The sequence below is a fragment of the Schistocerca cancellata genome, chromosome 8 (assembly GCF_023864275.1).
Source record: "Schistocerca cancellata isolate TAMUIC-IGC-003103 chromosome 8, iqSchCanc2.1, whole genome shotgun sequence".
Classification (NCBI taxonomy): Eukaryota; Metazoa; Arthropoda; class Insecta; order Orthoptera; family Acrididae; genus Schistocerca; species Schistocerca cancellata.
The window spans coordinates 344,258,804-344,283,892 of NC_064633.1; the positions used below are offsets into that span (position 1 = coordinate 344,258,804).

Below are 25,089 nucleotides of genomic sequence, written 5' to 3' on the forward strand. Positions count from 1 at the left end.
TTATTTCAGTATATATTTTTTTGTCTGTGCACTTTTATGTACATATTTATAACATTTTATCAATTATAGCCTTGTAGCTTCATTTTATGTTTTTTACAGTGTCTCACTGTTGTGGTAATATTTGTATGGTATCACATTTTAATGTTTTGGTTTTACCTGTCGCTCTTTTCCACAGCACATACAAGCGTTACATTCAAATATCTAGCATGACACGTTACCAGATTTTTCTTTCACGCTGAGACTATTCTGGTGTTGTCAATGGACTCTAGGTAATAATTTCTTATAAATTACATATGAAAATAATGCTTTGGCTGCTCTTTTATTTATTAAGTACTAGAATATTGGTTTGGTAGTTTGTAATGCCTGTTAGTAATAATGATTATAGACGGATATCAATATGATTGATTTATGACAGATACCAGAATCATTGAAATGTTTGAAAATAAAGAAATAGTTTGGGGCATGTACATTGACTTTGATGAAGCTGGAAACTGTTCCTAAAGTTTTGTGACACCCTTTGGATTGCATTTCAATTTTCCTCTGATCTCTTTATCCTTTGCTTTCTTGACAGCAACTTTAAAAAATAATAGAAAAGACTGGAGATTACAGTGTGCAGGAAGCAAGCTTTAAAAATCCATCTACTGTAGAAACACTCTTAATAAGGAAAAAAAACTCATTTGATAAGTCAGTGCTAGTGTCAGAAAATTTCGGTAAAGCAATGTAGTGTGTTAAAACAAAATAAAAAAACAGATTTTACATAATATAAATAATATAGTGACTAGAAAACAGTACATTATATACAACATTTTTCATTCGAATTAATAACTAGAGGTAAGGTCTTTCCTCATAAACAGTGACAAAAATTATGGAAAGACAACTTTTTCCAAATTTCCCTAGATTTGAGGAGCAGGCAGAGGAGGAGCAGTTATCACCTAGATCAAGAGAATCCTGCCATTAGACAGGAGGAAATTGAACTTTGTTGTAATAAATTTAATTTGGCTAGGGAACTGTTGAATTCTTGTCATTCCTCTCTATTTTGTATGAGAGTAAACTAATTTTCACCATTTTGCGAAAATCTGTTTTTTATTTATTTCCCGCCCTCCACATCTGATGTGTACAGCTCTTCTGTAATTCATTTGTTACATTAAGATAACTCCCATGTTTAGTGCACAAGTGAATATAAGTAGGTTGTAACTTACGTAGTGGCAGCAATGCTGTGGAGACACTATGCAATGGGATCTACTATTGTTGCTGATAGCACACATTGTTAACGTACCTACCTTACCTATGAGCAAATGTACTCCCTGTCCCACGTCACCAACGTGCACACAAGCAAGGGAAACACAGTCACTTGTGAGCGAGCGGTCTAACGTAACGATGTCACTATGTTTTTGAAACAGGAACAACGGAGTTGGATCAAGATTGAATGTGCCAGAGGTCATACAGTACAACAGTGTCATCAAGGGCATACAGGGAATCAGGATTGCTGCACAGAACATTGGCACGTTGGGTAAAAGCCTTCAACGAAGGTCAAAAATCGTGCCAGACATGCATCAGGCAGGTCATTCTAGTGCCTCTGAAGAAGTAGTGCGTGCTGTCGCTGCATTAGTGGACAGTGATCGACGCCATACGATTTGTGAGCTCGCCCATGAAACCAGATTAGCGCATACGACTGTACTTCACATCCTGAAGGATGTGTGAGCATGTAGAAAATTGCATCACGATGGGTTCCGCATGACTTGACAGAAATGCAGAAATAGATGCATTACGACACTGCTCAGACACACTTTGAGCACTATGAGCGTGAAGGATAGGCTTTCTTATGCGATATCGTAACACTGGATGAGACATGAGCCACATCTTACAGGCCAAAACTGAAACGCCAATCCAATCATCGTTATAGGTCGCTGCAAAAGTCGAAAATGTGTCAGATCCCCAATATGGTGAAAAAGTTATGGTGATTCCCGTGTACAACTGTGATGGTGTTATCCTAACACATTACGCTCCTCCACGGCAGACAGTCAGTGCACAGCATTACTGTTCGTTTTAGGAGCATCACATGTGACCAGTTTTGCAAAAGAAGCGGTGACACTTTCTGCACAACCAATCCATCATTTTGCACGACAATATGTGGACGCATACAGCACAAGCTGTGGCTGCTCTGTGCGATCGATGGGACTGGGAAGTACTGTACCATCCACCATATTCCCTGTATTTAAGTCCTTGTGACTTTGATTTGATTCCATTAATGAAGGAACCACTTCGTGGCATTCGCTTCGAAACTGTTCCAGAGATTTGACAGGCAGTAGACTGCTCCATTTGCACCATCAACAGTACAGGCTCTTCTAACGGTATACTATGCCTTCCACATCACTGACAACGGGTTCAACACAACGTTGGTGGCATCTTTGAAGGACAGTAACGGGTGCAAACATGTAACTCTTTTGTATCGGTTGCCACTATTTAAGTTCCAACCCTTGTATTTGTTATGTTGTCAGGTGAGAAACCTGTTTGTAGTTGAAACCGACAAAATTTGTGCATTTGTTTTTATTATAAGCTTTCTTTGAAACTCTGTCATAGTGAATCCCAAATTCAGTTGCAGAAAGGGTGGCGGGGAGGAGTGACACATCATAAAACTATTCAGAATTAATATAGCTCCACATGTAAGTTTCCCTGTGTAGGGATACAGAGAAAGAGGAACAATGCTTTTACTGCCTAAGAAAGATGATAATCATCAAGGCCAGAGAAGGTTGAAGAGTCTTCCTTTCTGATTGTGGAAACTACCATAAGTGTCTGCACAGTGCGGAAGGCACAAGCTGTCAGTCTGGCTGTGACTGAATATATGTACTGGCATGGTCAGGACAACGTGAATAGCAGTAAAACTCTAACAGTAAATCTGTGATGTTGCAGAGAACAGGATACCATAACATTTGTTCTGAATTACAGCTACTGTGGAGAGTACAAAGAATAATTTTGACATTAGTGGTCATTGAACTGGGAAGCCAAAATCCAGTGGCAAAATGTGTGAAGTGACAGGTTGAGATACAGGGAAAGCCTCACTTATGAAGAAAGGAATGAAACCAAAAATATGGAATACAAGGAGACTATTAAAAGAACTCAAACTTATTACATCCAGTATTAGTGGTGTGATTTAGGACTCTGTGAAAATCATTCACATGCAGATCATGTGCTGGCAGAGTCTGAGTATCTGGTTGATATTGTCATTTAGCAGCACACTGTCTATGTTGAGGGCTTCTGAGCAGCCCATACATATTAGCTCTTCATAAAATTCATGGGTATCATGTGAATGTCTGAATTGGACATTTGTCGTCTACCTTGGTTGGTTCCGTTATTCCTCACTAAGATTTAATTAAGGGCTCTTCCTCCAGTTTTAGTAGAGTCACATTTTGCAACCTTTGGTAGTGTTCTGAAGAAGACATACGTAGATACTACAGTTTCTATGGCTTTGCCCTAGTTCCATGTTTATTATCACAGATTTCCATTAATTGCTGGTTACATTTCTTCTTTCACCAATGTCTTAATAAATAGTTAATATCCAAGGCTGTTTATAGAATATGAAAAAAGGAAAGGGACATTAGTGAAGAAGACATACATAGATACTACAGTTTCTATGGCTTTGCCCTAGTTCCATGTTTATTATCACAGATTTCCATTAATTTCTGGTTACATTTCTTCTTTCACCAATGTCTTAATAAATAGTTAATATCCAAGGCTGTTTATAGAATATGAAAAAAAGAAAGGGACATTAGTGAAGAAAAAGCTGCATCCAGGAATGAAATTCATATGAAATTTTACTTGAGAAGCAAGAAAACAATAACTGAAGAAGGAAAAAAACGGCAAGAAATTTAAAGTAGAAACTAACAATACAAGCAGAGGAAAAGAGACATAGAAGGTTTTCAGTATTTTACAGGGATGCACAGAAGATGTAAATAAGAGTAATGCAAAGAAGTCTCTTAATGATGGAGGGAGGGATGTGTTTCAAACTAGTAATATTTTGAAACTTGAACTGTGCTCCCATTTCTAAGTGAAAATATTACTTACCACAGTAACTGAATGTGGTTGCTGCTGCTGCTGTTGTTGTTGTTGTTGTTGTTGTTGTTGCTATTGTCTTCTAAGGTAATAATTTATGTTGATGTCAAAATAAGCATGGTAATGTAACAATTTTATTATTCAGTATAGTTTTTAATATTTGTTGCAACAAACTGACTTTTTATAGCCAAAAGACAATAATACCATTTTATTATTATTTATTGTGTAAAATATCATTGTTAAAATAGTGAAAATCTGGCAACAAAATTATGCTGCTCCTTTATTAGTTAGTAGCTGAAATTTTTTTTTTTTTTGAGAGAGAGAGAGAGAGAGAGAGAGCATTCCAGATCACTCAAGAACTTTGCTGAAGTTTTGTCTTTGCAGAAGTCAGAAGTGATGCACTTAATTCATTTTGTCAATGACAATATGTTTGTGTTTGTTGTGCTCTTTAGTGGTATTATAATGGAATTGACAAACTGCCTATTGGCTTCTGTCTCGGGTTCTTCAGCCGACGTTCATCTAACGATTTTTCTGACGTTTCGCCAGCACGAGTGGCTGGCATTGTCAAAGCTTCACCCTCCATTGCCAGTGGTGAACCGCCAATGGAGGGTGAAGCTTTGACAATGCCAGCCACTCGTGCTGGCGAAACGTCAGAAAAATCGTTAGATGAACGTCGGCTGAAGAACCCGAGACAGAAGCCAATAGGCAGTTTGTCAACAAGTGGCCACGAAAGCCTTAACAATTTTGTATAATGGAATTCTTTACATGCCCAACTGTAATCTTTGTTCTTTTGCTTTGCACTTCTTCTACATTTTTGTTTTGTTCAGGCACTTTCTATTGTTTTCTTTCATGAACTTCTCATTGTAACTCCGCTTACTTCATTTTGTAATCTTGTTTCGTCAGCTGTTTCTGTCAGCTTGTTGAATGTCTCACTTGTTCATCTTCTCTTATTTGGTCTCATTGTCCATCTGTCGAGTTTTTCTCGGTATATTCATTCTCCTCTGTTTTGAAGTTAAATGTGCTTCGCATTCTGCTTCTGTTTCATTTCTGTGATCTTTTTATGTTTCTTCTTTACAGTTCACCACTAGCAAGATCTTGCCCCCTTTTGTGTCTCAGCTTCCTGCTAAATATTACTATTATTTAACACACTAAAATTCTACTTAATACACTGTTCACAGCAATTTAAGTTCTTTAAAAAGTTTCACTTTTCCTTGATCCACTCTGATTTCCAAAAGTATTCTGAAGCATGTGTCTCGCAGTTTGCTTGTATGTACCCTTGTGAGCTGAACGTATCCCCACCACAACATTATAATGGACCATTCGAGAATATTCTAGAATATTGTGGAAAATTTTAGAACATTGAACCTTTTGGAAGTTTCTTTAACATTCTGGAACATCCTACAACATTATCCAACATTCTGGAAGATTGTAGAACATTCTTTCTGGAATATCATAGAACATTCAGGAACATAGTCATAGCCACTTCAGTACTCGATTCTCAGCTGCTTCATCGACTTCTCATAAGATGTATATTGGTGCAATGCTCTCTTGTGACATCCTACCTTCAAACCCAACCCCCGCAATTCAAAACTAAAACCTTCTTTATAGAAGGGGGTTGGAGAGCTACCATACCATATAACACCATGAAACTGCGAGGGTTGCGGAGCTATAACGGCATGCACAGACAAACAACAATTACATTTCTTATCCGGGTGTATGTATTGGACAGTAATAGAGCTTATCTGTGTGTATAGAAAATTGCTTGAAATTTTCACATGAACTCCTGATCTGAATGTGTTTGAATGTTTTCAGTTTGGTACCAATCATCTAAGGCATCAGATTTCTCTACATCAGTCGCTTTAGCTGAAGTCCCTGCAGCTTTGTATTCAGAAATTATGTTTTGTATTCTGTATTTTGAGTGTGTTCCACTGTTCCTAAAAATTACTGTTTTGGTTCTTTACAGGTTGGTGTACAAATGGTTTTACTTTCTATACAAACTTAGCTATGCTCTCGGAATAATAGGATATGCCATTATGATGGCAACTTTCTTTGGCCTGAATATGGTTTTTGAAGTTAAACCTCATGTGTGGATGGATGTAGGATTAATTTTTGTCTTTTATGGCCTCTATTATGGAGTCTTGGGAAGAGATATTGCCGAAATATGTGCTGACAAAATGGCATCACATATTGGGGTAAGCGACTATAATGCTCATTGTTTTAGTACACGTACATGCTTCCACGTACAGTAGAATGTCGATTATCCAAACTTGACTCAGCTGAATGATAGCTTAACTGAACTGTTGCTCACTTCCCACTTGCGTGTCCCACTCTCTCCCTCTCCACTGCTACCATCTTGCACCCACCTGCCCACCCTCTCGCACCATGGTCGAAAACCAGGTAATAGCAACCTTTTACACTCTGTTACGATCACTTGTGTCAGCTTTGCCATGTAGAGTAAACTTACAATATAAAATACCTAAACATAAACGTATTGTTCTTTCTGTGAGAGATTAATACTAGATTAATAAAAGGTCAGAGGAAAACTAATCTGTAACAGTGTAATATAATGAGGTCAAGTTTGGTGAGTCAGCAATTACAGGTATAAAAAGACAAGAGCCAAGCATCACCAATTTTATATCTGAGCTTCATACTACTGATAGATTGACAAGTCATAAAACTATGAAGTTCATCACAAATGCGGATCTAAATGGTGCTGTTTACAAGCTGTTTGCGCAATAAAGATTGCAAGGTGTACCTATCTCGGGTCTCATTCTATGTGAAAAGGCAATTTGGTTTAATGAAATTCATGGAGGGCCATTAGATTTTAAAGCAAGCACAGGCTGGTTAAAAAGCTGTAAGTTAAGATGTGGCATTTGCGAGCTTCAAATACAAAGACATAAATTGAGTACTGATTCCTCAGGAGCGTTTTTTTTTTTCTCCTCTCAAGATAAAACTAAGGGACGTATTGAGGAAAGAGGATTTTGCTCTCAGAAATGTTTACAATGCTGATGAAACTGGGCTCAATTGTAAAGCTTTGTCAAGAAAAACCCTTGCTTCACAGTGTGAATTAGCAGCTTGTCCTAAAATAAGCAAGGGTCATATTACTGCTTTAGCTTTTACCGAGGATACTGGTAGCCACTGATTGCCTAGGCTCATCATTGATAAAAGTAAGAAACCATGTTGTTTCAAACATTTTCTATGTTGTGATGTCTGTCGTTTATACCTCACAAAAGAGCATCTGTATAGATAGTATGATTTTCACAGAATAGTTTAGTTTTTATACCCTCTGTAAAAGCTCATCAGTTAAAGAATGGCGAAATAGAAAAAATGTTACTGCTCTTTGACAACACACAAACTCATCCAGAATGTAATATCTGAAACGAAAACTACGAGTTCATGAAAGTGACATTTCTTCCACCTAATGTAACCTCCTTATTACAGCCCATGGATCATGGTATTGTTGAGATTTTCAAATGGTATTGCAGAAAAGAATTATTAGATGAGTTATTGTTAGAAAGAGAAGAGGAGAGAGAAGAGTCTCTTAAGAAAACAAAAGTATTGATTGGAAAGGTACATCCTACATGATCGGAGCAGCATTGGATAGTGTAAAGGAACAGAATTTGAAGAAGTTTGAAATAAAATTTTTGGTATGATGAAAAGTTCTCAAAGTCTAATTGAAAATGGCAAACAGTTTGATACGTCCACAATGCTAAGGGTGCTAAAAGAACTAAATTGCCACATAAAGTAAACTTGCGATATAAAATACCTGAACATAAATGTATTGTTCTTTCTTTCATGTTGAAGAATGGATGAGTGCCAATGATGAAGGTCCGGTGTACCAATTCATCCAGGATAGCTGTACCAAATCATCCAGGAAAGCAAAATTCTAAATTTCGGCACTAATAAATATGATGCTGCCAGCATCTCATCAAGTAGTGGTCCCGAAAATGATGATAAAAGTATATTGGCTGCTTCTGAAGCATTTACGTGTTTAGATACTGCCCTGTGTTGGTTTGAATCCCAAGATGAAAGTGACCAGTACCAGATATTTGTCCTGAAAAAAAAGTGCTTGCTTAACATGCTGCTCATGAGTGGGTAGGTGTGCTTAGACAGACCAAAACTAATGATTTTTTTGGGTTAGTTTTGTGCATAGGTACTGAACATGAAAATGCATATGTATTACATGATTTTTGTTTACTAGGCTGTACTAAATAAATTCCTACTGTACACGCCTTTGTAATAATAAGAGAGATTCATATTGTTATAAATATACGAGTATGTAGTTTTTATTGGTAAATAAAAGTATACAGTTCCATTATCTGAAGAAACCACGCATGTCACCCAATTAGTTGGGATAAACGACATTCTACTGTAGTTAAAACAATTTCAGTCATTTTGAAAGTAGACTCATCTAACTGCTTTGTATGAGCTGTCAGTAGTATATAGTCTGGATTTTAAAATGTATGCAAAAATGTAGACAATATATTTAAAATTGATTCTTAATATAATAGTTTTCATTAGATCACTTTTTGGAGTCACTATTGAAAAGGAAACAGTGCTGTTACTATAAGATGAATAATTGAGTCCACGCAGCAAGTTGCAGTCTCCAGATAGGAGGCTGTTTCTTTCTGTTAATTATTTCACTTCGGCTCTATCAGTAATTATTCTCATAGTGTTGCTTTTCATTGCTATATCGCAGGAGTTTAACCCCAACAGCATCCATTGGACAAGAACTACCCAGCAGACACAGTCATTCCTCCATTCTGTTTGGGATAGTAAAAGAAAGATGATGAATAAATAGAAATATCTCAGAATAGTTACTTACATATTTAACAGAAGTCATTTCATCATTTGTTAGGCAGACAATTGGTAAATGTTTGCTAGAAACAAGATACAGAGAAATAATTGAAATTGGTGAGGGGAAGTGACTCAGCTCCTCTATGAAGCCCAGAGGACTACTTGATGCCATTTTACTTCTGGATTGCTTCTCTACTACATGATTGTTTCTGGAAACTTGAAATTTGATTTTTTTTCTCTTATGTTACATTATCATTTTTGCCCTAATGGTGTCAGTTTTAGCAACTATTACGTACGTACGTACATACCCTTCCTTCATTTGAATGTATTTTATGAATGATACGTCCATTATTTTGTATAAACCATACATATGAAATATTGTCATCGTCTTTTGACCATCTCCAGTTGCCCAGGTATGGTAGCAATGTATTTGGATTTCCATCTTTGTCTGTCCAAGTACAAATCTTCTCTGTCGACTTGATGCCATTCCACTCATCATTCTTCAAGACCCTGTTTCAGGTGAGTGACCCACCATCTCCTGGTCCCTTGTTTCTCTAGAGTGATCCACCATTTCCAGGTCTGGCCTCTTTAGTCTCATGCCATCAGGATCCTTGTCTGGCCATTTTCTCACTATCTTTGTGTTTCAACCTCTTTACATGTCAAAACTATTTCAACCTTGATATTCCTATGCCTTCACATGGCATAAGTGTTTATTTGCAGATCTTTTCATTTCTGATTTTATTTTTATAAGAGGGGAGGGGGGCATTGACCTCCAGAACTTAATTTCTGCAACCTAGAGTCTATGATAGTCCTCTTCTGTTAAAGTGAAGGTTTCAAGGCATATATAGTAATTGGTTGCAATAACAGACTGATAATTGGTTCGCTTGACTCGGAAGGGAATTTGGTTGTCCTGAACTTAGTGGTAAAAGTTAGCTCCTGTATGAATTTTATTGGTGATTTCCGTGAAAGACTTTGTGTCTCAAGTTAAGATACTACAAAGGTTCTGAAAGTGGTCAGTATTTTCTAGCTTTTCTCCATCCAGATCAATAGTCACGTGTAATCCTTGTCTGCCAATTGGCATTGCAACTATCTCAGTATGGCTGATTTTTAGAGCAAATTTTGTCAATTTGTGGGTCCCCATGTTTAATTTCTGTTCCAATATGAAAAGATAAAGTATCGATTTCCTTATAAGCTTTATCTTTCAGTCTCTTCATTACTTTATCCAACAACAAATAGAACCAGTGGCAATGCACTGGCTTGTTGCTCTTCTTTACTCATAAAGCTGACAGCATAACATTCTCCTATCTGGAAGCAGCTATGGGATAGGTTGTACAACATTTTTACTATGGAAATAAGATATTCTGGTATATGCAATTGTACCAGACAGTCCCATAATTTGTCTCTTCAGATGCTGTCATATTGTCAAATTGCTTTCCTAAATCTAGTGAGACTAAGGTGATATATCTTCTTTTCTCAAAATAATTTTCTGTTATTATGCCAAAAGCATGAAATAGTAACATAACAGCATGAAATCATAAAATAAAAATTATAAAAGTAATTAGGACTTTTTTAATGCTAAGAAATAGTAGCAACAGAACCAGTTCAGAATAGCACTCCAGATATTTTAAGATAAACTCAGTCTTTGCTGCCAAGTTAGCTGTCATTTTAACCATAATATGCTGTAGATTTTTCAAACCAAAAATTGTGTCCAGGTGTTGGAAGGAAGCACAGGTCACACCTGTCTACAAGATGGGCAGCAGCAGTGATCAACAAAACTACTGCCCAGTTCATTGATGTCCATCAGTTGTAGAATCCTAGAACATATGCACTCAAATATAATGTGGTATCTCAAACAGTTTGCCGTTGTCCATGTCAACCAACATGGAATCTGAAAACATCAGTCATGCAGTGCCCGACTCACTTTTCTCATGTGACAACCTGAAAGCCATGGAGCAAGGCACACAGGTTGATGCTGAATTTTTCAACTTTCAGAAAGCATTTCACTCAGCATGATAATAAGGAGTATCAAACAAAATTTCTAACTGGATTGAACTTTCCTTGGAATGACCAGGAATCAACAGAAGTAGAGGTAGCTTTAGGCATGTTCCAGGGAAGTGTGTTGGGACCCTTGATGTGCATGTTATATATTAATGACCTGCCAGACGATATTAATAGTAACCTCAAACCCTCTACTGGTGATCCAGTTATCTCTAATGAAGTATTAGGTTGGCGGCCAAGTTCTTAGCATTTTTCCACAAGTTTAATAAACACGACAGACACACCTAACAGAGACTTCAGTCATCAATAAAGTATTATCCCTCATGATTTACAACAGTCTGCCAATGCTGGAATAGCTTTTTTGATTCAGAAACTGTAGAAATCCTGGGGTTTTGAGGTGAGGAACTCATCAAGCCATGTTCAGAAAGCATTTTCGCCAGGGAAGGAAATTCCTTGAAGGATGTTCAAAAGAGAGCGGAACAGATGAAAATCTGAGGGCACAAGATCAGGTGAATGTGGAATGATATCCCAACCCAGCTCCTGTATAGTGCCCTTTGTGAGTCTAGCAGAATGTGGGCAGGTGTTATTGTTCAGTAGTATTACTCAATGCAGTCTTCCTGGTCAGTGTTCTTGGATTGTGTCTGCAAGAAGTCTTAGTTGTTGACAATAAATGTCGGCAGTGATGGATACACCTTGGGGAAGCAGTTCACAGTACGCCACACCTTCACTATACCACCAGATGCATAACATTATCTTTGGTGGATGTTCACAGGTCTTAGTACAGGGAGTTGCTGCTTTGTTTGGACTCAACCACTCATTTATTTTTGTTACGTTAGCACCATTTCTCTTCACCAGTAACAAAACAAGGTAGGAATAGCCGATGTTGTTCACAAGCCTGTTGATGATGAGCAAGCAGAGATGGGCATATGATCATTTGCTGATAATTGTGATTTTGTCCTAGAGCATGTGGTACCCATACATCTGATTTTTGAACCTTCCCCATTGCATGCAAATCTTACACAATGGTGAAATGATGACAGTTCAACACATTTTTCTCTTCTCGAATACACTGACTTGAATCATTGTGAATTAATGCGTATAAACTATCTTCATCAAACCCCGAAGGTCTTTCTGAACATGGAGAGTCACTAATGTCAAAACGATCACCCTTAAAATGAGAAAGCCATTTTCCTGCCGTGCTCTGTCCAAAGGCATTATTCCCATACAGGGCGCAAATGTTTCCGGCTGCCTCTGGCACTGTCATCCCTCTATTGACCTTCCTTCTCTAGCACTCATAGCACCACTCACTATTTTTGTATGACAATATGTATACTCAAATAACAGTAAACAACAAATAAAAAATGACAATTGATAAGTAAACCCCTAGCAACCAGAATACCAACAAGCAGAACATTAACAGTACACCCTTAGGCACTGACCTAATGCTATCAAAGGTGCATCAATATAAAGTGACATGATGATAAGATTTCATAGTAGAACAAAGACTAACAACTTGCCAAATGATCAGAAATGTAAAAATTTTGCTCTTCACAAAATGAAAAAACATAGTACCCCATGACCAAAACGTCATTGAGGCATAATTGAGATTGGCCAACTCATACAAATATCTGCATGTAACTACTGGAAATGGAAAAAAGAACACATTGACACCGGTGTGTCAGACCCACCATACTTGCTCCGGACACTGCGAGAGGGCTGTACAAGCAATGATCACACGCACGGCACAGCGGAAACACCAGGAACCGCGGTGTTGGCCGTCGAATGGCGCTAGCTGCGCAGCATTTGTGCACCGCTGCCGTCAGTGTCAGCCAGTTTGCCGTGGCATACGGAGCTCCATCGCAGTCTTTAACACTGGTAGCATGCCGCGACAGCGTGGACGTGAACCGTATGTGCAGTTGACGGACTTTGAGCGAGGGCGTATAGTGGGCATGCGGGAGGCCGGGTAGACGTACCGCCGAATTGCTCAACACATGGGGCGTGAAGTCTCCACAGTACATCGATGGTGTCGCCAGTGGTCGGTGGAAGGTGCACATGCCCGTCGACCAGGGACGGGTGGACGGGTGGACGTACCGCCGAATTGCTCAACACGTGGGGCGTGAAGTCTCCACAGTACATCGATGGTGTCGCCAGTGGTCGGCGGAAGGTGCACATGCCCATCGACCAGGGACCAGACCGCAGCGACGCACGGATGCACGCCAAGACCGTAGGATCCTACACAGTGCCGTAGGGGACCACACCGCCACTTCCCGGCAAATTAGGGACACTGTTGCTCCTGAGGTATCGGCGAGGACCATTCGCAACCGTCTCCATGAAGCTTTGCTACGGTCCCGCACACCGTTAGGCCGTCTTCCGCTCACGCCCCAACATCGTGCAGCCCGCCTCCAGTGGTGTCGCGACAGGCGTGAATGGAGGGACGAATGGAGACGTGTCGTCTTCAGCGATGAGAGTCGCTTCTGCCTTGGTGCCAATGATGGTCGTATGCGTGTTTGGTGCCGTGCAGGTGAGCGCCACAATCAGGACTGCATACGACCGAGGCACACAGGGCCAACACCCGGCATCATGGTGTGGGGAGCGATCTCCTACACTGGCCGTACACCACTGGTGATCGTCGAGGGGACACTGAATAGTGCACGGTACATCCAAACCGTCATCGAACCCATCGTTCTACCATTCCTAGACCGGCAAGGGAACTTGCTGTTCCAACAGGGCAGTGCACGTCCGCATGTATCCCGTGCCACCCAACGTGCTCTAGAAGGTGTAAGTCAACTACCCTGGCCAGCAAGATCTCCGGATCTGTCCCCCATTGAGCATGTTTGGGACTGGATGAAGCGTCGTCTCACGCGGTCTGCACGTCCAGCACGAACGCTGGTCCAACTGAGGCGCCAGGTGGAAATGGCATGGCAAGCCGTTCCACAGGACTACATCCAGCATCTCTACGATTGTCTCCATGGGAGAATAGCAGCCTGCATTGCTGCGAAAGGTGGATATACACTGTACTAGTGCCGACATTGTGCATGCTCTGTTGCCTGTGTCTATGTGCCTGTGATTCTGTCAGTGTGATCATGTGATGTATCTGACCCCAGGAATGTGTCAATAAAGTTTCCCCTTCCTGGGACAATGAATTCACGGTGTTCTTATTTCAATTTCCAGGAGTGTATTTGTAGGGATATGAAATGGAATGATCACATAAGATCAGCTGTAGGTAAAGCAGGGTGTAAGTGCCTCTCATAATGTATTGTAAATATCAGTACTGTTTCTATTATTGTGTGACAGCATTTCTTATACCTGTACCTGTACGTGGCGCATTAAAATGCTGCATTTATATATTTACTGATGTGCAACCAGAGCAACACCCAGTTTATTAGTCTCTCACCTTTTGACAGTATGTAGGCTGCAACAATTCACTGTCAACACTGCAACAGATTGTAACTCAAAGTGTTGGCTACTTAGCCAGCAAGGTATGTCCTGCAATGAAAATAACGAATTGCTCTTTATGGTTGATAACTGTTGATCATACATGTGTACCCAGAACTACTTCTTGATTGTTGATTATTGTATGAGTAAGTTCTAAATACTTTTATGACATACTACTGCAACAAAGTTTATAAATGTTGATGTTGTATTGTTGGTGAACACACTTACACACAAGAAGCACAGATCACTTTAGCACTCTTACTGAAGTTTCTATGTGATACAGTCACAAATACCTTGATGATAATTCATGTTCGCAACACTGTCAGCTAACAACACTTTCCATTCTTTAGCGAATACAATGTGCCTCTACAAAAATACTTTCATCTGATTCTTCTCAATATTGAAACCACTTTACAATAAACATTAGTAGAGCTGTTACCACTTTCTGTATAATCCAATTTATTTTATGATACAAATACTGTTGAGTTACATGTGTTACAATTCATTCCGATTGTTTCTTGTCCATACTGGTGACTGTGACCAACTGTGGCAGTAGTGCCTTAAATCAAATTACAAGTGCAGGTGTGCTAAATAAATGTACAAATATAGCATGAGGTGGGATGACAGTTTGCTGATATGGGTCAGCTATATACAGGGAAAATACAGTCAATCTACAAAGGAAATTGCTTACAAAACATTTGGATGCCCCATCTTTTAAAATTGCCGGACTTATAGAACATATTGAACATGTTCAAAAAAGAGCAGCATGAATTGTTAGACTTGTGGGGGGGGGGGGGGGGGGGGGGGGTGTTACGGAAATGCTGAAAAACCTGAATAGACCATTGCTTGAAGATAGCTGCCAATTTTCCTGTGAAAGCCTTCTCCCAAAATTCAAGAACTAGTCTAGGAATAACCCCCTCCCCCCATGTATCACTCCCATAGGAAGAATGTAACAATATTATGAAAAGGAAAGTTGCCACTGCGAAGATGCAGAGTCGCAGATATGCACAACAAAAACACTGTCACAAATAAAGCTTTTGGCCAGTAAGGCTTTTGTCAAAAACGACGACACACAGACACACACACACACACACACACACACACACACACTCAGATGACTGCAGTCTCAGGCAATTGATGCCACACTGCAAAGGGAGACAATTTTAGGTCAGATACTGTACACACAAAGGGCTTTAAGCAGTCATTCTTACTACACTCCATATGTGAAGAATCTCTTTAACATGTTATACAATGCTAAGTACTCTCTGCCATGCATTAAAAGTGGTTTGCAGTATTTTTATGTAGGTACAGAAATTGAGCATTCTCATATGAAATGCTACAGATATATATATGTAATTTCTTTCTACTGATGCTATCTCAGTAACTAGAATAAATGAGCATTGCACTGATAAAAATATAAAAATCATTATTGGTTTATTACGAATGTTTCGTACTGTTTCAGTAACTGTCTTATCATTGTAACTGTAAAGTTTCAAAGTATTTGTAAGAAAACTCTTGAACATACTGCTTTCCAGGAAAGTTGTGTGCTCAGAATTATTCTCAGAACCGGGAGCTGGCTGAAACGAAGTAGAAAGCTCCAGAATATTTAGTGAGACATGGAACATATGCCAGAAAGGCATATTAAGTGTCATAGTTGGGGGAGTGTTCATTGCTGTCAACAAAAATATTGTCTATCGAGGTCGAAATTGAGTCTCACTGTGAAATCTGGACACAAGTAGCAGAACTAGGAGGACTCAAGTTAATTATCGGATGGTTGTACCGACCACCTGATTCCACTGTAACAGATGTAGAATCATTCAAGGGAAGTCAACACTCAGATGCACAGACATACCCAGATCGTGCCGTATTAGTTGGAGGTGACTTTAATTGAACGAGTATAGACTGGGCCTTCTGTGGATTCACTGCAGTTTGTACGGACAGTCTTATGAAGTACTTTTGAACACTTTTTCGAAAACTGCCTTGAACAACTAGTTAGACAAACCACACACAGCAGAAAATTTTTAGACCTAGTAGCTACAAACATGCCTGACGTTATTAACAGTATTAGTATAGAGACACTGATTACTGATCACGATGTCATCATAGTGACTATGGTTACCAAAGTTAATAAATCCATCAGGAAGACAGGAGAGTATTTATGCTAAAAAAAGAAAAAGCAAAAGCAAATAAGTAGTTTTTAGCATCTTACTTAGACAATGGATGGGCTTAGCTCCAATGTGACGGCCATAGAGGAATTATGGACAAAGTTTAAACCAATTGTAAATCACACTCTGGAGACGTGTGTTCCAAGTAAGTAGAGTAAGGATAGAAAGAATCGTGTGTGGTTTAATAGTCAGAAAATGCTATTTTTTTAAGAAAGCACAAATATTGACAGACAAAAGTTGTCAAAACTCGTGTGTCCATAAGAAGATCAATACACGAAGCATACACCAGCTTCCACCATCATACCTTAGCAAGAGATCTTGCAGAGAATCTGAGACAATTCTGGTCATGGGTAAAATCAGTAAGAAAGCTGAAGCCTTCTGTCCAGTCACTCATCGACCAGTCTAGGGTGAGAATAGAAGACACCAAAAGGAAAGATGAAGTTTTAAATTTCACCTTTAAGAAATCGTTTGAGCAAGAGGATAATACAATCATGTGACTGTCGTACAGATTCCCACAATGCGACATAGAAACAGGCATCCATGGCATAGAGAAACAACTGAAAGAGTTGAAAACAAGTAAGTAGCCAGGTCCAGATGGAATCCTAGTTCGGTTGTACAGAGAGTACTCTGTGGCATTGGCCCCTTACTTTGCATCCATTTATTATGAATCTCTCACCCAGTGAAAAGACCCAACTGACTGAAAAAAAAATGCAGCTGACTCTTTTATATAAGAAGGGTAAAGAAAGAAATTGGCCAACATAATTACAAACTAATGTCCTTAACATCGGTTTGCTGCAGAATTCTTGAACACATTGAGTTCAGATGTAATAAATTTTCTTGAGAGAGTATAATGTTATGCCATTTCAGTATCTGCCGAAGTGGAAAAGAATTTGTTGCTGTTTGTGACAACAACTAATACTACAAGTAGTTCATCAGGCAGCGGATTTTTATTTTTTATTTTATTTACACATCAAGTTCCGTAGGATCAAATTGAGGAGCAAATCTCCAAGGTCATGGAACATGTCAGTACATGAAATTACAACATAAAAGTAATAACAGATAAAAATGAAATGTTTAGGAACTCGAAAAAAGTCAATCCATAAGTTTAAGTAAACACAATCAATAATACAAAAAGAATCAGGTTAATTTTTCAAGGAACTCCTCAACAGGATAGGAGGAGTGACCCATGAGGAAACTCTTCAGTTTCAATTTAAAATCATGTGGATTACTGCTAAGATTTTTGTATTTGAGCGGTTTCTTACTGAAAATGGATGCAGCAGTATCCTGCACACCTTTCTGTGCAAGAGTTAGGGAAGTCTGTTCCAAATGCAGGTTTGGTTTCTGCCGAGTATTAACTGAGTGAAAGCTGCGTATACTTGGGAATAAGCTAATACTGTTAACAAGAAATGACAGTGAGGAATATCTATATTTAGGGGCCAATGTTAAAATATCCAGACTCGTGAACAGGGGTCGACAAGAGGTTAGTGAACTTGCACCTCTTATTGCCCAACCACCCATTTCTGAGCCAAAAATATCCTTTTAGAATGGGAGGAGCTACCGCAAAATATAATACCATATGACATAAGTGGTGAAAATAAGCAAAGTAGACTAATTTTTTTGTCAAACGATCACTCACTTCAGATACAATTCGAATAGTAAAAATGGCAGCATTAAGTCTTTGAACAAGACCCTGGATGTGGGCTTTCCACATTTTACTATCCATCTGAACACCTAGAAATTTGAACTGCTCAGTTTCACTAATCATATACCCATTCTGTGAAATCAAAACGTCAGGTTTTGTTGAATCGTGTGTTAGAAACCGTAAAAACTGAGTCCTACTGTGATTTAGTGTTAGTTTATTTTCTACGAGCCATGAACTCAGGTCATGAACTGCACTATTTGAAATCCGGCCATTGTTGCACACAACATCCTTTACTACCAAGCTAGTGTCATCAGCAAACAGAAATATTTTATAATTGCCCATAATACTACAGGGCAAATCATTTATATATAGGTAAGAAACAGGAGGGGCCCCAACACTGATTCCTGCCCCCCCCCCCCCCCCCCCCCCACTTGACTGTACCCCACATCACAGCCATTCTCAACATTGTGAATAATGACCTTTTGCTGTCTTGCTAAAGTAAGAGGTGAACCAGTTGTGAGCTACTCCCCTATTCTGTAATGGTCCAACTTCTAGAACAATATTTTGTTATCAACACAATCAAACGCAGTAGTTAAATCAAAAAATATGCCTAGCATTCAAAACTTTTTTTTTCCCCATCCAGTACCTTACAGAGAAAAGAAAATACAGCATTTTCAGTTGTGAAATGACTTCTAAAGCCGAACTGTACATTTGATAGCAAATTGTGTGATATAAAATGATCAATTATCCTTACATACCCAGTCTTTTCAATAACTTTAGCAAACACTGATGCCATAGAAATAGGTCAGGAAACTGACCATTCCTAAAGGAAAAATTATAAATATGGCTAATACAAATACAGGGCTAACATGTGCAGCACAGTACTTTAATATTCTGCTAGGCACTCCATCATATCCATGAGTGTCCTTAGACTTCAGTGATTTAATTATTGGCTCAATCTCCCCCTTGCCTGTGTCACAGAGGAGTATTTCAGACATCAGTCTCGGAAAGGCATTTGCCAAGAAAGTTCTATGAATCCCTGTAAAAACTAAATTTTTATTTAATTCACTAGCAATGCTCAGGAAATGATTGTTAAATACTGTACATATATTTGATTTATCAGTAACAGAAATATTTTTACTGCGAACTGACTTTATATCGTCAACCTTGTGCTGCTGACCAGACACTTTCTTCACAACTGACCTTGTGGTTTTAATTTTATCCTGTGAATTAGCTATTCTATTTGCATACCAGATACTCTTTGCCTTCCTAATAACATTTTTAAGCACCTTACAATACTGTTAGTAATAGGCTACTGTAGCTTGATTGTCACTACTTCTAACATTTTGATATAATTCCCACTTTGTTCTACATGATATCCTTATCCCACTAGTCAGCCACCCGGGCTGCCTATTACTGCTAGTACCCTGTTTAGAATGTTGTAATGGAAAGCAACTCTCAAAGATCACGAGGAAAGCATTATATTTATCATCTTTGTTATCGGCACTATAAACATCCTGCCACTCTTCTTCCTTGACAAGGTTTAAAAAACTCTCTATTGCTGTTGAGATTTACTTTCCTACATAGTTTGTAATAATATGTGACATTTGTTTGAGTACAAAAGCCTTTTAGTGTTAAAATTTGCGCATCATGGTCTGGAAGGCCATTCACCCTTTCACTAACAGAACGCCCATCTAGTAATGAAGAATGAATGAAAATATTGTTTATGGCTGTGCTACTCTTCCCCTGCACCCTAGTTGGAAAAAACACAGTCTGCATCAGATATAGGAATTAAGGAGATCTACCAACATTCTTTTCTTGCACCATCATATACAAAATTTATATTGAAGACACACCAAATAACTAATTTCTGGTACTTCCTACAAAGTGAATCAAGAACCGTCTCTAGCTTGAGCAGAAATGCTCTGAACTCACGAGTTAGGGGACCTTTAAACAACAACAATTAGAAGTTTAGTTTTACTAAATTCAACTGCCCCTGCCCAACATTCAAATATCTGTTCAGCGCAGTTTCGTGATACGACTATGGACTCAAATGGAATACTGTTTTTTTACGTACATAGCCACTCTCCCACCCCACAAGGAACTCCTTGGAAAACAGCCAGCTAAACTGTATCCTGGTAAAGGAAGCCTCTGAATTGTCAAATTATTTAAGTGGTGCTCCGATAATTTCAGAGTCAACATCTATAAGCAATTCACTAATTTTATCTCTATCCAGCTGCAGGTGGTGGCACATGTTGGCACTAATGACGTGTGTCGCTTTGCATCTAAGGAAATTCTCTCTGGATTCTAGCGGCTATCTGATTTGGTCATACTTACGAGATGAAGGCAGAGCTCACCATCTGCAGCATCATTGACAGAACCGACTATGGACCTTTGGTGCAGAGCCGGGTGGAGGGTCTGAATCAGAGGCTCAGACGGTTTTGCGACCGTGTTGGCTGCAGATTCCTTGACTTGCGCCATAGGGTGGTGGGGTTTCGGGTTCTGCTGAATAGGTCAGGAGTTCACTGCACTCAGCTGGTGGCTACACGGGTAGTGGAGGCTGTGTAGCGTGGACTGGGCGGTTTTTTAGGTTAGAAGGCCTCGGGAAAGTACTGGGTGGGCTGCAATCTCAAAGGGTGCATGGCAAGTACAGGACTTGCTTGGATCAAGGAACTGTTGGAATTGTAGTTGTAAATTGTTGTAGTTGTGCTGGGAAAGTCCCTGAGCTTCAAGCGCTAATAGAAAGCACAGAAGCTGATATCATTATAGGTACAGAAAGCTGGCTAAAGCCTGAAATAAGTTCTGCAGAAATTTTTACGAAGTCTCAGACGGTGTTCAGGAAAGATAGATTAGGCAGAATTGGTGGAGGAGTGTTTGTGTCTGTCAGTAGTGGTTTATCTTGTAGTGAAGTTGAAGTAGATACTCCGTGTGAATTGGTATGGGTGAAGGTTATACTTAACAGCCAAACTAAGTTAATAATTGACTCCTTCTACCGACCCCCAGACTCCGATGATATAGTTGCTGAACAGTTCAGAGAAAATTTGAGTCTCGTAACAAATAAATACCCCACTCATACAGTTATAGTTGGTGGGAACTTCAACCTTCCCTCGATATGTTGGCAAAAATACTTGTTCAAAACCGGTGGTAGGCAGAAAACATCTTCCGAGATTGTCCTAAATGCTTTCTCTGAAAATTATTTCAAGCAGTTAGTCCACGAACCCACTCGAATTGTAAATGGTTGCGAAAACACACTTGACCTCTTAGCCACAAACAATCCAGAGCTAATAGAGAGCATCACGACTGATACAGGGATTAGTGATCACAAGGTCGTTGTAGCTAGGCTCAATACTGTTTCTTCCAAATCCACCAGAAACAAATGCAAAATAATTTTATTTAAAAAAGCGGATAAAGTGTCACTAGAAGCCTTCCTAAGAGACAATCTCCATTCCTTCTGAACTGGCTATGCAAATGTAGACGAGATGTAGCTCAAATTCAAAGATATAGTAGCAACAGCAATTGAGAGATTCATACCTCATAAATTGGTAAGAGATGGAACTGATCCCCCATGGTACACAAAACAGGTCCAAACGCTGTTGCAGAGGCAATGGAAAAAGCATGCGAAGTTCAGAAGAACGCGAAATCCCGAAGATGGGCTAAAATTTACAGACGCGCGAAATTTGGCACGGACTTCAATGCAAGATGCCTTTAATACGTTCCACAATGAAACATTGTCTCGAAATTTGGTAGAAAATCCGAAGAAATTCTGGTCATATGTAAAGTACACAAGCGGCAAGACGCAGTCAATACCTTTGCTGCGCAGTGCCGATGGTACTGTTACCGACGACTGTGCCGCTAAAGCGGAGTTATTGAACACAGTTTTCCAAAATTCCTTCACCAGGGAAGACTAATGGAGTATTCCAAAATTTGAAACACGAACAGCTGCTAGCATGAGTTTCTTAGAAGTAGATACCTTAGGGGTTGCGAAGCAACTCAAATCGCTTGATACGGGCAAGTCTTCAGGTCCAGATTGTATACCGATTAGGTTCCTTTCAGATTTTGCTGATACAATAGCTCCTTACTTAGCAATCATATACAACTGCTCGCTCACCGATAGATCTGTACCTGCAGACTGGAAAATTGCGCAGGTCGCACCAGTGTTTAAGAAGGGTAGTAGGAGTAATCCATCGAACTACAGACCTATATCATTGACGTCGGTTTGCAGTAGGGTTTTGGAGCATATACTGTAGTCAAACATTATGAATCACCTCAAAGGGAACGATCTATTGATATGTAATCAGCATGGTTTCAGAAAACATCATTCTTGTACAACGCAGCTAGCTCTTTATTCGCACGAAGTAACGGCCGCTATCGACAGGGGATCTCAAGTTGATTCCGTATTTCTAGATTTCCGGAAAGCTTTTGACACCGTTCCTGACAAGCGACTTCTAATCAAGCTGCTGGCCTATGGGGTATCGTCTCAGTTGTGCGACTGGATTTGTGATTTCCTGTCAGGAAGGTCGCAATTCGTAGTAATAGACAGCAAATCATCGAGTAAAACTGAAGTGATATCAGGTGTTCCCCAGGGAAGCATCCTGGGACCTCTGCTGTTCCTAATCTATATAAATGACCTAGGTGACAATCTGAGCAGTTCTCTTAGGTTGTTCACAGATGATGCTGTAATTTACCGTCTAGTAAGGTCATCCGAAGACCAGTATCAGTTGCAAAGCAATTTAGAAAAGATTGCTGTATGGTGTGGCAGGTGGCAGTTGACGCTAAATAACAAAAAGTGTGAGGTGATCCACATGAGTTCCAAAAGAAATCCGTTGGAATTCGATTACTCGATAAATAATACAATTCTCAAGGCTGCCAATTCAACTAAGTACCTGGGTGTTAAAATTACAAACAACTTCAGTTGGAAAGACCACATAGATAATATTGTGGGGAAGGCGAGCCAAAGGTTGCGTTTCATTGGCAGGACACTTAGAAGATGCAACAAGTCCACTAAAGAGACAGCTTACACTACACTCGTTCATCGTCTGTTAGAATACTGCTGCGCGGTGTGAGATCCTTACCAGGTGGGATTGACGGAGGACATTGAAAGGGTGCAGAAAAGGGCAGCTCGTTTTGTATTATCACATAATAGGGGAGAGAGTGTGGCAGATATGATACGCGAGTTGGGATGAAAGTCATTAAAGCAAAGACGTTTTTTGTCACGGCAAGATCTATTTACGAAATTTCAGTCACCAACTTTCTCTTCTGAATGCAAAAATATTTTGTTGAGCCCAACCTTCATAGGTAGGAATGATCATCAAAATAAAATAAGAGAAATCAGAGCTCGAACAGAAAGGTTTAGGTGTTCGTTTTTCCCGCGCGCTGTTCGGGAGTGGAATGGTAGAGAGATAGTATGATTGTGGTTCGATGAACCCTCTGCCAAGCACTTAAATGTGAATTGCAGATTAATCATGTAGATGTAGGTGTAATACCTCTTATGTTTTGGTGAAATATTGTCACGTAGAAGAAGGTGTAAGTAGATGAATGTCAAACACTAACTTCACTTAACGAAGGTTTATTTAGCACTTGCACATACAAGAGTGCGGAGCGAACTGCCTCCGCCCAGAACACATACAGTATATATACAGCTACAGAACATTCCAGTACAATGATTCTTGCCATTTGTGCATACTTCTAGAATGTACTCGAACCAAGGATAGAAATTAAAATATTTGAGTTCATGTGAATTTTGAACTCACGACCCTCCATGCAACAATCTAGTATCATAACCACTACACTATGGCGACTGTGCTACTCAGCTTCTTCTGCAACATTGCTCCCTCCTTAACAGAACAGCGTCTCGGTGTTACGTCCTCCTAGTCCAGGAATGAGTCATCTGACCTGCATACTCAGACTCCCAATGACTGATGTTCACCCTGACTGTTATCTTCTTAGAACTTCCCTTGCTGCTACGATCATCGTTACCTTTCCGCTTGTTGCCTGTCACTGGAGCTTCGAATTTACCCTGGTTTGCAGGATCCTTATAGGGCTTCATTCGAAGGACGTGGACCGTACCTCTGTTCTTTCGTCGTCTTGTGTCAGAGTCGAAATCTTCACCTTCATAAGTAACATCAGACAACTGTCGTACAACCTTATAAGGTCCAAAGTAGCGCCTGAGGAACTTCTACGAGAGACCAACCTTCCGAACAGGAGTGAAGATCCAGACGAGGTCAGCAGGCTGGTAGACAACAGGGCAGTGGCTCACGTCATACCTTAGCCAATCGTTTTCTTGAGCCTGCAGTGTGCGGGTTCGAGCTAACTGCCGAGCTTCCTCAGCTCTGGTTAACACCTGACCGATGTAGTCATCGTCCACATCATCAGCATGTAATAAAAACACAGTGTCCATCGTCACCATGCCAGTCTACAACATTAAAATCACTGTTCTTAAAGTGTTGAAACCACTCACAACATGTTCTTTCACTAATAGCATCCTTACCATACATACCTGAGAGCATTCAATGAGACTCAGCCGCTGTTTTCATCATATTGAAACAAAGCAGTAACAGCTCCCCCAAATGATGAGAATCAGGCTCATAAACTGACCCTTCTAATCAAGAACAACTTTATGGTGCAGACACAAATCGACTAATGTTTGAATGAGGTTCTGTTGACCGAGGTCCAAGCTAACTGCCTCACATCTGCAATCTGTTTCTTTCGACCGTTACTTACCGTTGTCACCACCTACTGGCAAACAGTGGAAGCAAAGTTGTACACCTTGTACAAAATCACCATCATCACTAACAACTTAGAAAACATCATCATTATACACATCACAAATATCATTAAAAGCATCATTAATATCAACAACTTTGCCCCCTCTTAAGTACATGACTTGCCTTCTCATCACAATTTATATCAGCTAACACAATTTCATAAATATCCTTAAAAGTTACATCATTAAATAAATTCTTAAGACCATATTCATCACATTGAGTATTTTCAGAGGTATCA

At 39.6% G+C, this 25,089-nt stretch overlaps 1 protein-coding gene across 1 annotated transcript in view; it reads left to right on the plus strand.

Moving 5' to 3' along the window:
• LOC126094573 (RING finger protein 121) overlaps positions 1-25,089 on the plus strand; it is a 96,027-nt gene that overhangs the window by 33,973 nt on the left and 36,965 nt on the right. The window contains exon 5 of the mRNA XM_049909039.1: positions 6,014-6,242. Coding sequence (XP_049764996.1) covers positions 6,014-6,242 — 229 coding nt within the window. The remainder of the gene's footprint in view (positions 1-6,013; positions 6,243-25,089) is intronic.